This window comes from Cyprinodon tularosa, unplaced genomic scaffold, assembly GCF_016077235.1.
Source record: "Cyprinodon tularosa strain WSP-4 unplaced genomic scaffold, ASM1607723v1 ctg66, whole genome shotgun sequence".
NCBI classification, from domain to species: Eukaryota; Metazoa; Chordata; class Actinopteri; order Cyprinodontiformes; family Cyprinodontidae; genus Cyprinodon; species Cyprinodon tularosa.
In genome coordinates this window covers 4,824,412-4,840,553 of record NW_024039407.1, presented here as the reverse complement: position 1 = coordinate 4,840,553, position 16,142 = coordinate 4,824,412, and the positions used below count along the sequence as shown (strand labels likewise).

At 37.4% G+C, this 16,142-nt stretch overlaps 1 protein-coding gene across 4 annotated transcripts in view; it reads right to left on the bottom strand.

Annotated features, from left to right (window-relative positions):
• Nucleotides 1–16,142, bottom strand: part of LOC119799496 (membrane-associated guanylate kinase, WW and PDZ domain-containing protein 3) — an 85,095-nt gene that overhangs the window by 28,610 nt on the left and 40,343 nt on the right. For all 4 annotated transcript variants that reach the window (XM_038309416.1, XM_038309417.1, XM_038309414.1 and 1 more), the window contains 2 exons: nucleotides 6,730–6,849; nucleotides 2,764–2,928 (listed from right to left, as the gene is read on the bottom strand). In XM_038309416.1, the coding sequence (XP_038165344.1) occupies nucleotides 2,764–2,928; nucleotides 6,730–6,849 (285 nt within the window). The remainder of the gene's footprint in view (nucleotides 1–2,763; nucleotides 2,929–6,729; nucleotides 6,850–16,142) is intronic.

Sequence of the window (16,142 nt, the reverse complement as noted above, 5' to 3'; positions counted from 1 at the left end):
TGTGTGCAAACATTTCTTGCTTGTTTGCCTTCATTAGCATTCAAATGACCGAACCGCTCGAATTCATGGGCGGAGGGTATGCAGGTGTAAACATTTACTACATGCAAAGTGATTTTCCAAATCAGAAACTCAACTGTGGCTGCAGAAAGTCAAACTGACACAAAAAATATCTGCAGTCATTTTTGCCGTAGAACGACGCATGGGTAAAATGCCAGAGGATGCAGAGGGATTCTGTAAACACATTTGGATTGTTAGAAATAACAGAAGAATATTAACAAAGCAAAAAAACATCTACTTGTTGGTTAAAATTAAAGCAGTTGCAAGGCAAACAATCTTTATGGAAATAAAAAAAATAGAAAAAAATAATGACTGACTAAAATAATAGGCTATGACATTTTTATAGTAAAGGACATCTAAAGAGATGTGTTTGTGTGTGTCTTCTTGTATTTGATACATTTTGTGGCCCATTTCTGGAGAACATAGCACATTGTGGGGGCCAAGTACTGCTCATTGTGGGGCCTGATGCCTGAACCCCATGAGAGGAATTACTGTTTCAGGGACAGGGGTCACCTTTAGGACTAGAATGTGAATTTAGTTAGGGTAGGTGTATTTAATGGTTAGATGTAGGGTAACAGTGGCGTAAATATCGGTAAGCAGTTGCTTAGGGGCCCCGTCACTGACTCCTGGTAGGCCCCCTATGCAATTCTGGAATAGGATGTCTCTTTGCAAATGTAATGGTGAGAAAAATTCCTATTTTACCCACCGGATGCTAAACTGTCTGACCGGACCGTATTTATACCGCAACATGTGCCAGATTTCAACATGATGGTGAGCCATTTAAACACAACTCCAATAGCAAAGCAGACAGTGGTACTTTTAATTACTCTGTTAATAACTGTGTATAGTTCATTAGATGGTTGGTAAAAAAAAAAAATGCTCTTATATAAGGTTTCAAACCGCAAAAAAGATCTTAAAAGAAAGATTTATTTTATTTTTTATACTACGACTTGGAATTATGGGTAATCCAGAGCGTAGATGTGTTAGCAACGATGGATAAAGAAGAGGTACTTAAGCGAATTCCAGAAAAGAAAAAGCAAATAAGAGCTGCTGGAAGAATGGAAAAACTTCCCAAAATAAACACGTTCTTTTAAAGAACCGAAGAGGGAATAGTGGACGTTGCTGCTACAGTGACTAAAGATTGCGACCAGGAGATGAATGGAGAGAGGGTGGGCGAGGAGGGGACCGTGAAGCTAAAGGTAGCCCAATAAGACTCATTTTACAGCAGAATATACTAGGGATGGAACTCCAAGGCAGAAGGTGGCGGTACTGCGACCAAAGCCAACCACCAGTAGTAAACAACAAGAAGAAAAAGCGAAGCAGCGTAGCCGGGTGTAGCAGAAAAAAATCATTTGTTGTGGAGAATTTATAGGTCTGCTGTATGGGACCACTTTGCATTTAGAGTGACCTACGATGACGGCGGAAAGAAAGTTGTGGATAAAAGTGCAACAGTGTGGAAGCATTGTGCAACACGTTTTGTTTATGCTAACAGCAACATGACCAACATGTCAGGCTAACCCTGAAATCCCACATACTCCGTCAGCGCCCCGCTCTGCCCCGTGACCACGAAACCGTGAACTGAACCGAACCGTGGATTTTGTGAACCGTTCAACCCTTAGAATATACTAAAGTATATCCATGTCTAATGAAGGTGCAGAGTCATGAAGTGTGCATGGTTGTCTACGGCGGCTGTACTTCGTATGGGGCCCAGCCACATAATGTTGCTTACGGGCCTATTGTTGTGTCGTTACGCCATTGTAGAAATTTGACTGTAGAAATTTGTTATAAATGAATGCCACTGAAAATATTAAGAGTGTAATTATTTTCCTCCATGCACATGGCTTTGAACCTCATCTTCTTTCAAACTGTCAGTAGAACAGACAATCTTTTCAATTTGATGAGCCGAGCCAAATTTTGAACGTCTTAACTTTTCATGTACTAAAAAATTGGATGTGCAATTTATTTTCTCATTTCTAAAACCTTTGAAGATCAAACCCTAAGAGTTTGCATTTAGATCTGTTAAAAGTGTTATTCTTGTTTTATTTCGTTCTATATATCTTCAGGCATAAATTGTTTATAAAACCATCTGGGATGAACGGGTTAAATAGTCGTGTTCATGATCTGCTGCAGATTTTCAAAACCAGTCAGCTTTTTTCATTCCTGTTAGGAAACTAAATATGTTTCAACACATTTGAACAATCAGCCTTTGATTCTACATCTAATAGATGAAACATAAGTAATATATAATATAATTGGATAAGATAGGTAGTAATCTATTATTTAATTTTATTGAAACACATTTAGTATAGCTTCACACCACATGACTTTGCTTTTTTTCTTCCTCTACCAGTTTATTATTATATTTTTTGCTCTCCAATCTGCTTAGTCTTTTCTTGTTTTAAGGCACTGAAGACAAAATGACCTTCTTTTGTACAGGAGCCAACAATCAATGAGGCCACAGCTCCACTGAGAGTTTTCAGCATACTAATTGTCCTAATGATTGATTTATTTGGGGATCAGAGACCCCAGCTATAGATACAGGGACACTGGAAACTGTACAGAGTTTACCAATAAACAATATATATTTTGTTATTAATCTACCTCTGAACATAAAAATACAAGTTATTGACTTTTTCTAAATGAAGAACTAATTAACACCTATGTTCTTCACACATATTTAATGTAGCTTAGCATTGCAACACTTGCCTAAGTCGTCTTCGCTGTTTATGCCTTCGTCTACAGCCTTTTCCAGGTTGCTGAGGGATTTGCTGCGTGTGCGGAAGTTTCTCAGCAGATTACGGTGTTCCTGGTAGGTGATGGGGGGGCTCTCTGGACCTATATGAACAGGCCGAGGTGTGCCGTAGTAATTCCCTGAAATAAATGAGAACAGAACGTGGAAAAGCGGTCTTAATGCGAGCAACAAGCAAATAAAACAGCCATAAAAAAACCTTATTGGAGGATATACATTTATTTGGAACAGAGGTTCACAAATCACAGCTGGTGTTGTAAATCAAACCTACTTAACACATAAAGGACTGGCATAAAACAATAACGTCATTTCTTCCTGCTTTGTTTGAATCAATGAGACATTATAGTCATATGCAATTATGTACATTTACAGAATAGGTTACCGATGGCTCTATGTACTTTATGTATCTCCTGAGAATATCCACTTTTTTTCTTAAAGCCATCTGCTCCCGCTTCTAAAAACAAAATTACATTATCCGTACCACCGCCCCCCACCTTCCACCCATTTGGCTCGTAGGGATACAAATGGGCTGAGGGGGAAATATTAGATTAGAGAACTAAACAGCAAGGTCACCAGCCGTCACCATTTACTGCGTATTCTGCAGGCTCCAGCATGCAGAGCGCTGCTGATACTGCTGACACTGATAGCGCTGTGCATGTCAATGTCAGATGTGAGGCAGGTGAGGATGACATTTATTGGTCCTATTAAACTCATAAATTATGGATGCTAATGCATGGAGGTTTTTTAATCAAAGGTAAGCCTCTGATCCCTACAGAAGAATGGAAATATGAGCAGAACGGCACTTGATGCCAGAAATATACACTAAGAAACTGATTTTTTTTTACTTGCTGTGAAGGTTTTTTTTTTTTATTGGAGTAAATATGTAAAAAAATCAGGTGAACATTCTCAGTCATCCAGATCATAGTCATTCCAAAAAAGCAAAAAAAAAAAAAAACATCCACTGAACTTGATTTCTAAGTTTGAAGACGTTTCAAAATGTCAGAATTAGCTTTGATTTCAAAGCTTTATATAGTAGCCAAAAAACTTGTTTTGGCTTAAAAATCATGCAAACTAAACCAGAAGAACGGGGCCGCCCCTTAGGAATGGGGAGTTGTTTGGGTTCTTTGTTAGCCTGCAATACCTGATACTGGTCTGTGCCTCTGAAAGGAAGGTTGTTTAGTTTGTGGGGCAATTGTTGGTCTGGCTGACCAGGTGAGATGTTTTTGTCCCCTTCATGGAGGTTGAGATGATAGCAGCAAGGAATCAACTCTATCGCTGAATTGTAGGCTTTTGAGAGCTGTTAATTCTGCTGATTCTGATGCTAATTCTGAAATTTTGAATTGAAAAAGCTTCCTGGACAACCTATTCTCATTATGAGTGCGTGTGAAATCGTACGAAAAGTTATGCACCGTAATTTCGTACGTTTTGGACGTTTTTTTCGTCGTATGCGCATGCGCATCTGATGCACCATTCACAATATAGAATATAAATTACAATTAGCCCTAACCCTGACCCTAACCCTAACCCTAAGATATAAAACAGCAAGCAATGTAGTTAGAGACATGAATAAGTGATGATAACACTGTTTTTCCCAGTTTTACGTCCGTCCGCGTATCTGCTTTTTTTTCCTGTCTGCCAGCGCATGCGCACTGATGTGTTTTTTTTTTTTGAGGAAAAACGTCCAAAAACGTACGAAATAGTGTGCATAACTTTTCGTACAATTTCATACGCACTCATATAAAGAATATGTTGTCCTGGATGGGAAGCGAAACGTCTTTAAACTTGGAAATAAGTAAGTAAGTAAGTAAACTTTATTTGTATAGCACTTTTCACAGACAAAGTCACAAAGTGCTTCACATGATAACATAAACACAACACAAGTAAAAACAGATAAAATGCAATAAAAGCTATAATAAATAAGGGAATAAAACAACAGGCTATGTGCTTTGGAAGGCTAGTGAAAACATGTGTGTTTTTAGCTGTTTTTTAAAGATGTCCACCGAGTCCAGAGAGCGCAGGGACAGGGGGAGTTCATTCCAAAGACGGGGTGCCACCGCTTTAAAGGACCGGTCTCCTCGGGTTTTAAAACGGGTCCGAGGAACCATAAGCAGGTTTTGACCTGAAGACCGTAGACTACGGACCGACGTATACGGCTGGATCAGACCTGTCATGTAGCCGGGCGCCTGTCCATGAAGGGCCCTGAAAGTAAGGACCAGGATTTTAAACTTTATCCTGGAAGCAACAGGAAGCCAATGTAGGGACTTCAAGAGAGGAGTTACATGGGCTGTCCTATTTGTACGGGTCAGGAGTCTTGCAGCAGAGTTCTGGACAATTTGTAGGCGACCCAGCTCCTTCTTGCTCAGACAGGTAAACAGGCTGTTACAGTAATCCAGTCTTGAAGAGACGAAGGCATGGATGATTCTCTCCAAATCATCGTGAGAGAGGATTTTCCTTACCTTGGAGATATTGCGCAGATGGAAGTAAAGTCCAGTGGATGTTTTTTTTTTAGCTTTTTTGGAATTCTTTTTCTTTATTTCAAGTTAAAGTTATTCAAAGTCAAGTTATTTGAGAACTTAAGCAACTTCACTTTACAAATCAAACTAAATGTTTATCTGCGGGGATTTTGTCCAAATGAATCATTCTTGAGGGGATAGATTGGGATAATATTAGAGGGGAGGGATCTGGTTTAATTCTTTAATTCTTTAATTCAACATGATTCTGTTTGATAGATACCAAATTCATCTTCATATATTTTAAATAATTGTTTTTTTCCTGCAATATTCTCTAATTTATTAATAGTAATGAACTATTTAACATATCTTATACAAGCATATTTTGTTGGTAAATTATAGCACATTCTACACATTGTGTTTACATTACATCAAAATGTAAATGCAAACAAAACAAAAAAGAAAAAGACTGACAAGCAATTATTTTTATTTTTGATGTAAAAAACCTCTAAATCAAAACCTAGAACCTGTTATTTAAGGTCAGCTGATTACAATATATGCCGTTAATATGATTTTACAACCAAGCAGCTTCTGATATCACATCAAATAGGGAGAGGAAGCGGGCAGAATGACGTCTATGTTGCTGCTGTAAAGAAGTCAGTAGTTATTTGGCAGGCTACGGCTGAGATCCTGAAAGGCTATCGCTGCCTGACTGAGATGGGAATCAGTTCAAAGCAAAGAGCCATTAAAAAAAAAAATTTGTTTTTTTATGCAAGTCACTCAACACGATTGGCTTTATTTTGATCATTTTCATAATAAAACACCTAGAAGAGAGAAATTAAGAAAAGAAAGAAAAGAAATATGTGCAAAGAGACACTTATAAAATCTTTTGGGAAATAAAAAAAAATATTTTATAAGTGCCCTATAAAAGCAATTCACATTCTAATGGGCTTCTAAATATTTTTTTTCTGTTAAAAAAAGGAAACCAAATCTTCCTGTTCTTCCCACTTCCAACATTGCTCACCAACACACAGTTTAGGTGGCTGACTTTGGAGGCTAAAATTAACGTGTACTTAACGGCAAAAGTTTGCAACATTAAATCAAAATCAGTAGCCACAACTCAATAAAATACATTGCCTGTAAATATATCTGTGCGCAGTGCACGTTGGTTACCAGTGTAGTGCTTTGTTATCAGTAAACAATAGCTGTAATGCCATAGGGGCACAGTAACAAGAAATCAGCTGAACTTGGTAAAGAGGAAAGCCTTAGTCTGTATTTAATCCTGCCTAATGTTTTAGCTGAATGCTGCTTTTTTAATTTAAATAGCTTTTAGTAAAAGATCTGGAAAAACATTTTATTTGCTTCCCCACAGCTTTATATACTTTGATTATATTTGATTTGTGTCTGAATCCTCATAATCATTTCAGAAAATCCTGTGAAGAAAGGAGAACATTTCTAAAAGTTTACCCTCACCTTTGAATTTTCCGCTCTCCAGCAGCGCTCCGGACTCTTCCAAAGAGAAAAACTCTTCCACGGAGACAAAGTTGTAGTCTACCCCTGATATTTCCCCATCTCTGGGATGTCTGGTTGTACCTGTGATAAAGGACATGATGTCAGACTTCAGAGAGATGAAGCTACATATAAAGTGTGCTGTGACATGGGTGATGTATGGGTTAATCAAAACCCTCTCCTCCAATCAAGGGTCATCAATCTGAGCTCAGTGTTCAGACAAGCTGCAGATCAGCAAACTATAAATAATCAATCTTTGACAAATGGTGCAAAATGTAAAAATTACACTCTGAAAAAAAATTTTTGTGTTTCATTATCCCAACAGAAGATCCACAATCAAACCAACCTTTGGCCGTTTGTATGACGATAGCAGGCATTTACCAAGCTTCTTTATTATGAAAAGATCAATAAGAAGTGGATCAAATATTAATGAGACACTGGGAAAGTCTTAAAGTGTTTCTGCCACCATTGCATTGGTGGAGCACTTAGATGATCAACGATCTGTCATCATAATTAATTCACATCGACCTTGGCCTGGAAGAAAGCAGAGAGGGCTGAGCATCCTGCACGATACAGGATCACAATGTTGCTTTATTACAACTCACACTGCAGATTTCCACATGGCAGTATGCAAGCAGAGGCATGCAGTGTGAAATATATCACTTTTTTTATGTTTCCCATTAAGCTACTGGAGTTGTTTTAATTTGCAAATTGGACTGGAGAGCACCCAGTCTGACCTTGAAACACGTCCTGTCTTTGCTTCAGACAGAATCCCTTCAAAGTAAAGACAAATCTTCGTCCTTTCCCCGGAGGACCGCATGTGATGTCTGTGTGTGGGGGGCAAGCAGGATGAAGTCACACCCAGCTACCCTATAAAACCTGTGATTAATGCACTGCTGTCCTGGGAGCAGCTCTCACAGCCACAATGACACAAGCAGGACTGCACTGAGCATTCTCCCACACACAAACATACGCTTAAGACCGGAAACAAACAAAACGAGGGAATTCACACACTGCGGCCGGATCTCACAGGTAGCTACACAAAACCCTGGACAGCTCTTCCATCAACCTGCCCTATTCCCTCTGGAGCACAAAGTGTGTTTACTTTGCAATCAGTTCTGGCAGTCTGCCATTTGGGCTTCGTCCAGCAGTTAATACTTGTAGTCTTTGTCTCACCAAAATCTGTAAAATCTGTCCAGTGGTTTGATTTTATGCGAGTGCAGGAACAAAGGGGCGGACATTATTAAATCATAACAAGAAAACACTTTGCAGTGGCAGCAGAAAAAAAAAATACAAGTGAGAATCAGAGGTAATAAAAAAAAGATATTTAAAGGGACACAATTATGCTAAAAATTAATAATTACAATTTCAATAATAAGATTATTATTATTAAGGTAAATAAAGTTAGATGGCAACTTCAACTAATAATGTTTAAATGGCAAAATCAAAGGCACTATAAACAAATAAGAGATTTAACCCTAAGTTGAATTTTTTTTTTATTTTTTTTTTATGGTTTAAACATTTTTACAATTTTCAGAAATTTTTTTAACGGATTACTTGAGCTAAAGGACTAAAAGCTTAAAATTGCCTGCATTAACTTGCAAGATTTACTGTTATTTTACAAAGAATTAATGGAAATGCAGCCTTCCTGTAGCTTGATAAACCAGACTAAATGTCAGATTAAATGTGTAAACTAGCAGGCAAAAATGATTTTGGCCGCATTGGCCGAATATCTGGAAAAACATAACAAATGCTAGCAGTTTAGTGGAACTGCCTCAATAACATTATTTTTCAGTGTTATACTTATTTTGTGACAAGTTAAAGCCCTTAAAAAAGCAAAAATATCACGTTCTTAAAGATCTAACTTGCTTGATTTTTTTTTTGTTACAAACTAAAAAAATAACACACTTTATAAATTTATTACAGTTCAGTGTGTTGATTAAGTTGACCCACCAGGCAGATACATAATGATGTAATTTAGTGTACAATGTTTTTAGATATGTCGTCTTTTCCCTTAACTAATTTGTCTTTAATGAATATTAAGCAGGTTTTGTTTGATAGTTGAACTCCCAATTGCATAAAAACTCACTCCATAGTTACTTTGCCTTATAATTATTTAGTTTGATGCAATAACTGATTTACAAAGCTGTAGTTATGAACTATAACTACTAACTGTTTAAAGTAACTTTTCCAGCACTGATTATTACCAGGATGCAGGTTCACCTTCCTTCAGAATATACTCTACAATCAGAGTAACGATGCAATGGTTTGCATTTAAGTCTAAGTATGTATTAGAAAGGCTCAGGCAAAGTGCAGGCGTAATACTCTGGTAAGTAGAGTTGCACCGATCCAGTCTTTATTGATCCGATCCCATACCTAAGCTGAACATATCGCCGATAACCGATACCGATCTGATTCAACTGGATTGAATGGATGTGAGTGAAAGCTGCAGCCTTTACACTGTTTAAAAAGGTAACAAAACAAATATAAATGTACTTTATATTATGTTTTTAACAAATAAACATTAAAAAGTAAGAAATAACAGCTCCATGTAAAGGTCACTGAACTGGATCTCCGTTATCCAAATCACCAACATCCGATCCATTTAATTAGATCCAGGTATTGGATTGGTGGATCTCTATGGATAAAACTGATGCTAAGAGGTTCTCATTTTAAAATAAGTGAAGCTGAACTCTATTTCTAGCAAAAGCAGGTAAAAACTGCAGGTTGTAGACATTTTAAAACCTTAATACAGATGCATCTCACACTTATCAGCTGCTTCTTTTTTTTTAAATATGCTAAAAACCATGTATCCTTTTCCTTCCTCCTCACAACAAAGTACTCTTTTTGTTGACAACCCTCCCACCATGTTTAGTTTGATTCAGTTTAATATATTCTTTAATAAACCCCTAATTCAAAACTCAAATGAAAGCACTTCAGTTAATTCTGTCCAATCATGCAAACAGGGTCAAAGTAAGTAACATACAACAATTTGACCTTAGTTACAAAACAAGGCAGGCAAGTTCAGTTAATTATATAAATTGTTAAACAGGAAACCCATCCGACTGCATCGAGTCACTGACTTGCACCAATAACTCTGCCTGGATGAGCATGCAGACACAACCTAAATGCAACCTTTGGTTGCATTTTCAAAGCTGCAGGAATCCTCTCTCACACAGAGGATGCAAAACACGAAAATAAAGGGGTCTCAATACCCTGTGATGCTATAAAACAACTTGTTTCACTTGCTGTCAAGCAGCTGGGATAGCATAATGCATGCCTCTTTATGCTTTCAAAACAATTGCTTCACCTTTAGTTTCTAAAACATCAAAATTAGTGCAATTGAAATTTAAATACCCATGATAAAAAAAAGATCAAAAGTCTTTGTGTCTAATTAAAGATCTGATAACAAGCTGTCTCATGACTTCTGACTTTTGTGTAATTCTTCTCCTACCCTCAGGACACACAGTATCTCTCCAGCCGATAGGTTCGAGGAAGGGAATCATTATCCATACACCCTCCTTGCAGTTATATATATGACATGTCAGTGGGGAGACAGAATGGATTATTGACATCTTCTTCTTCCCTGCCTGTCCCTGTAGGCGCCACACACACTGATCCCTTGCAACATGGGCGAGGGAAGGATTGAAGAGGTAATTACACAGAACTCTGTATCAACACCCAGAGAGCAATGTCTGTCAGGATCAACCAGGCATAAATAGCAAAAACAACGGACACCATGCAGCCTAAAAGGCCACAGACGGCTTGGCAGACATGCTGGAGGGAGCGTATTAGAATACGTTGAATGATAAAGTTCCTTATCTATGAGTCAGACAATTAGAAAAGTCTTTCATGGAGAAGATGAAGAAGCAGCCAGCCTTGAGAGAACGACTTTGGCTCTGAATCATCCAAGGGCACATGAGCAATACAGAGTGGTTATAAAAGAATGGATGGGAAAGCCGGCATAAAAAATGGTGAAAGTGACATTTGAAAAGCAGAAACCCAAAACAAAACAGTATAAATGAGAGGACATAATTTTTACATTACTTCAAATTTAGTCTCGGGGTCAAATGTTAAGGCAAAAGTTTATTTTGCAGACATTATTACCACTTTTCACCGGTGTGCACAAAGAGTAAGCTGAATCATTATACTTCATTAAAATACTATACAGTATATCAACTGGTTTTATTTAAATATCAAACCATTTTATTTACAAATAAATGAACTGTCTATTTACTGAATATTTGTAAGCAATTATTGTTTTACCCCTAATTAATGGGCGTTTCTCAATATGCGTTCTTGAGCGTTCTCGTGTGCTCGTGTGCTCGTGTACTCGTGACAGGTCATCAGCCTCAGCCCGAGTACCGTTCCAATTCTTGAGAACGCCAGATCGAGAACGCAACAAATCCCCGGATGTTGTTCTCGCCCCGCCCTCTTTATCGAGCATGCATCAGAGCAGACTTGTGCGTTCTTCAGACTGACCGCTTCCCCAGAATGCCCCGCGGCCGCAGCTTGATTCCAGACAGCGCTCACAGTGGTAAGTTAAACATTCCCTTTTCTGCAGCTGTTGTTCTTCAAAAGTACGTTTTGAAATTGTTTGAGGCGATAACATTATACATTGAAGCCTCCCTGTGTGGTCTGTTTACAGAGTTAGTGTGAAAAAAAAAAAAAAAGTCTGACGTTGAGCGGACCAGAGTGACCAGCAGACCTCCGAGGGTAACCGCAGCAAGGGCTAAATTTACCCCGTCTGTAGTGCACTTCTCTCGGTCTAGTTATGTGTGAACTACCGCTCGTTCTGATGGCGGTTTTTTGCGGTTCGGTAATTTTTTTTAATGTTTTTTACGCTTTAGAAATTAAAAATATTGTTTTCAAAATGTTTTGTGTAGGGAATAAATAGTTTTGACTGTTAAAGAAATGCTAAAGAACGTTGCATGTGATGACGTCACGAGTACGCTTCTGCTCCAATACACATACGTGCTTGTGTGCTCCCGTTCTCGTCAAGTCCGATCTTCCTGCGTTCTCGCCAAGAACGGACTTCACGCGAGTACGTACTCGCGTTCTCGTGAATTGAGAAACGCCCAAATAATTACCCCTAAATTAATATTGTTTTCTTAACTTAGCATCCAAAATGTTATATCTAATTTCCAATCACCATTTTGTATAGTCACAAGAATAACCTAGCATTGCTAAACCACATAAAAGTCTCAGAAATCAAAATACATATAGATATATAAATAAATATATATATATATATATATATATATATATATATATATATATATATATATATATATATATATATATATATATATATATATATATTCATATATACATATGTATATATATATATATATATATATATATATATATATATATATATATACATATATGTATATATATATATATATACATATATATATATATATATATATATATATATATATATATATATATATATATATATATATATATATATATATATATATATATATATATATATATATATATATATATATATATATATATATATATATAGGGGGTAAAACAAAAATTGTTTACAAATATTAAATAAATAGACTGTTTCTTGATTTGAAAATAAAATGGTATGATTTTATATAAAAGAAAGAATAAAACAAAAAAGCTCCAAAGATATATATATATATATATATATATATATAAAAAGAAGGGATAACCATCTTGTTGGACTGGAGCATTACCTTAACACACCTGTCCAGACGAAGGAGTCAAAAGGGTTTGGATTTGTCCACAATATATTAAACATTCAATAAAAAAAATAAATCAAAAATCTTCTATTCATCAGAGGAGGAGACTGGAACAGAATTAAGCTAACCTTATTGTAAAAAAAAAGCTCTTCCTAGAGAGAAAGAGCTTCATTCGAACATTGTTTCAGTTTAACACGTTAATATAAAGTCTTAAGCAGTGTTGGGAAAGTTCTCTTTCTACGTGAACTAGTTCAAAGTTCAGTTGACACATTTTAAAATGAACTAGTTCAGTTCATAGTTCATAATTCAAAACCAAAAAATGAACTAGTTCATAGTTCTTTTTTTTTTTTTTTTTATATTGCTCAATTACACCATAGCCTACTGTAGAACCACAGACAGCAATTATTTTATCAGTTATAACTCTGAAACTGTGCGTCAGATTTCATCTTCCTATCCAGTTTTGAATCCTTATCCAACCAGGGTTTACATTAGCATTGAGGGGACAGATTTCCCCATTGTTGCTTTAACGCTTTGTTGCTGTCCATTCACTTCACACTAGTAGCAGCTGCAGCTTTCACCCCTACAGTATATTCTCAAAAACATCAGGAAAAATGTGCTGCTTGAATGGTCTTTTTTATGAGTAATTATTAAAAGAAAAATAGGAAAGTAGTCTTTAAGGTGCAAATGTTTTTTTTTTATTTTAATAATTTTTTCCATTTGAAATTCCATTTCAATACATACTAAAAAGGAATACTGGAATCCTGGAAAATTATACCTGGCAGGTTTAACAAACAAGTTACAAGGATAGTAAAACCCTCAAGAACAGGGGTCTTCTATGTTTTCCAGACCAAGGACCCCCAAACTGATGGTGAGATGGAGCGGGGACCCCCTAACTATATATATTGTATGAAATTGTGTCCTATAGTCACTCTATTACAGATGGAGTAATGTAAAGAAATTAATTTCTCCCTGGGATTATTAAAGTTTTTTCTGATTCTGATTCCTGGTTGTTGTGAAGGAAACGGTGCCCATCTTGAAAGAGCTCCTGTGTGTCGCTGAATGTGTGCATTGATGACTGAAAGACATCTTTTGTCTCCATTTATCTGTTTACTACAGTGTGTTGATTTCATGTTAATGGGTATTTAAAGACATTTCAATTAGTGGGGGAAAAAATTGCAGGGGGGGAATATAAAAATATCAACTAACCATGCAGACCCTCATGCAGTACCTCCGTAGACCCCCTAGGGGTCGCGGATCCCCTGTTGAAGACCTCCGCTCAAGAAGATTTTACTAACACAAACTGAGGGACCAGGCTGAGGTAGGAATTTAAGGTTACTGAAGTGCGGATTTTTTTACTGAAAGCCGGCGGGCAAACTTGTTGCCATCGTCCTCACCGACCACCTGGTCATAAACCTGTTTTAAGTGATCATACTGCTGCTTTGTCGCCTCCACGGTAGCCTCCATGCTGCTATGGCTTCCAAGCTGCATTTTGTTTTGATGACGCACGCGGCTGTAGGCTACGACGCTGGTAGCTGGTGTTGCCAGATTGGGTGTTTTTCCCGCTACATATTAAGGCCTATTTACGGTGTGATTTAGCCGGGGTTTCGCCTGGAGGGCTCTATAGAAATCTGGCAACCTATTGAACGGAGCTGAACTGAGAGAGCGTATCGTTCACAGACACCAGAATGAACGAGTTCACAATAACGTTCACCAGGCAGTAATGCAGTACGTTCAGTTCACGTTCGCCCAAAATATGAACGAGTTCATGAACTTTCGTTCAATGAACGCGTTCAGGCACAACACTGGTCTTAAGTCTATAAAATCTTAGTTACTGTACTTAAAGCTACAGTGTGTAATTTTTAGCGACATCTAGCGGTCAGACTGCAGACCGCAGCAACATGAACATCTCCCCCCCACCGCTTCTCCCCCCCAACAGTACGGCGAGCGTTACGGGACAAAATGTCTTCCATGACGTCCGCATCACCTACCTTCTCAAGTGATGAGGTTTGTTTACATAGATAATTTTACAGATAGTATTCTCAGGCATAATATTGCCATCTATTGTTCAGTACCGTCTCAGTTCATCTCTCTCAACTTGCCGTAGTTACTTTCGAGCGTAATGGGCGATCTCGCAATCGCTAGTTTGTTGGCTCTGCGCTGCCGTAGCGCAAAGATGTCTGCCTCCATGGCTGCGAGACCCGCTCCTATGTAATTATAAATAACGAATTCTAAGGCAACGCAAATATTAAGGTTAAGAGGCTGAGCTCGTAGATGATGATAAATAACATAGTTATGTATAATATATTACATTTCTGACTGTATATCCCTGTAATTATTACACACTGTAGCTTTAAGTAAACTTTTTAGGTATATATGCTTTACTTCATTACTTATTTTTCTTCCTACTTCTGACTGCTGCTCATTACATTTTCACACAAGTATCTGTACTTTCAATTCCTAGTGTAGTGTAATTGGATGAGTCATATAATGCAAATAATCATCGCTTATCAATTTGTCAAATTGTGCTGACACCAAAGGAAATCATCAGAAGCAAACAGGTGTTCTTCCAACTGAAAAAGGTGAATTGTCTATGCCATGCTACGATGTTCGGATTCAGAGAAAGATGTCAAAATGTCTGAAAGGTCGGACACAGGCGAGAGCGTATCGGGAGATGGAGACCAACTTTTCCAAATAGTTGAAAAATTGAGTTTTCAATTCATATAGTGGCATCTGGCTGTTTTTTTTTTTAAGGTTACTTTATACTTTTATACTTCAGTAGTTTTTGGAGTACATACTTTTTTCTAAACTGCAGTATCTATACTTCTGCTTAAGTAACAAATGTGCTTTAACACATCTTTACCTTAACAGGAGGGATGTCTGGTTCTGCTTTCATTTCCATCCAATGACTGTCAATGTTGTCTAATTATGACAAATTCCCAAAAGAACAAAGTTATCTTTCTCCTCTGCTCGGTCAATTTCTTTCAGCCAATGACTTGTAGCGCACAGCAACAAGTGGGGGAGGGGGACAAAGATTTAAGCTCCACCCACTCAGCATCTAATTAAACAGATGTTTAACTGGATTTACTGACTACTGAGGAATTAACAATAGCTTCCTGTCAGCCTCAGCATTAACACACAAGTCAATTAAACTACCGTCATCCCCTCTTTACTTTCTTTTTGATAGACATTAGCTTTTAATTTGATTCATCTCTGTAGATTATTCATACTCCAGCGTGCATTTGCTTCATTCTATCATTGAGTTCCATTTTTATAAGCTGCCCTCCCGAATGAGCCTTTGTAATGTAATTTCTTGCATCACTGCCAACTTCAATATCAGAGAATATTGTCTCATCAAAAGAGCTCAACGACAGATTTGCTCTCAAATAACACAGCAGCATGAAGACACACTCACAAGACAGAGAAGAGTATCTAAAAATCAGAAATAGAACAACTAGACGGTCAAAATACTTTGCTTTACTACTATGAAAACTATTTTAAAACCTTGATTTGTTCCAAATAACAAAACCAAGCTAAGAAAGAAAGCAGGAAGAAGATACTTATGGTCCTGAAGGGGGCCACAATGAGCCACTGATGAGAACTCCTCAGCTTTCACTCCTTTTAAACACAGCTGCCTCATTCAAGAGCGAGGAGGAA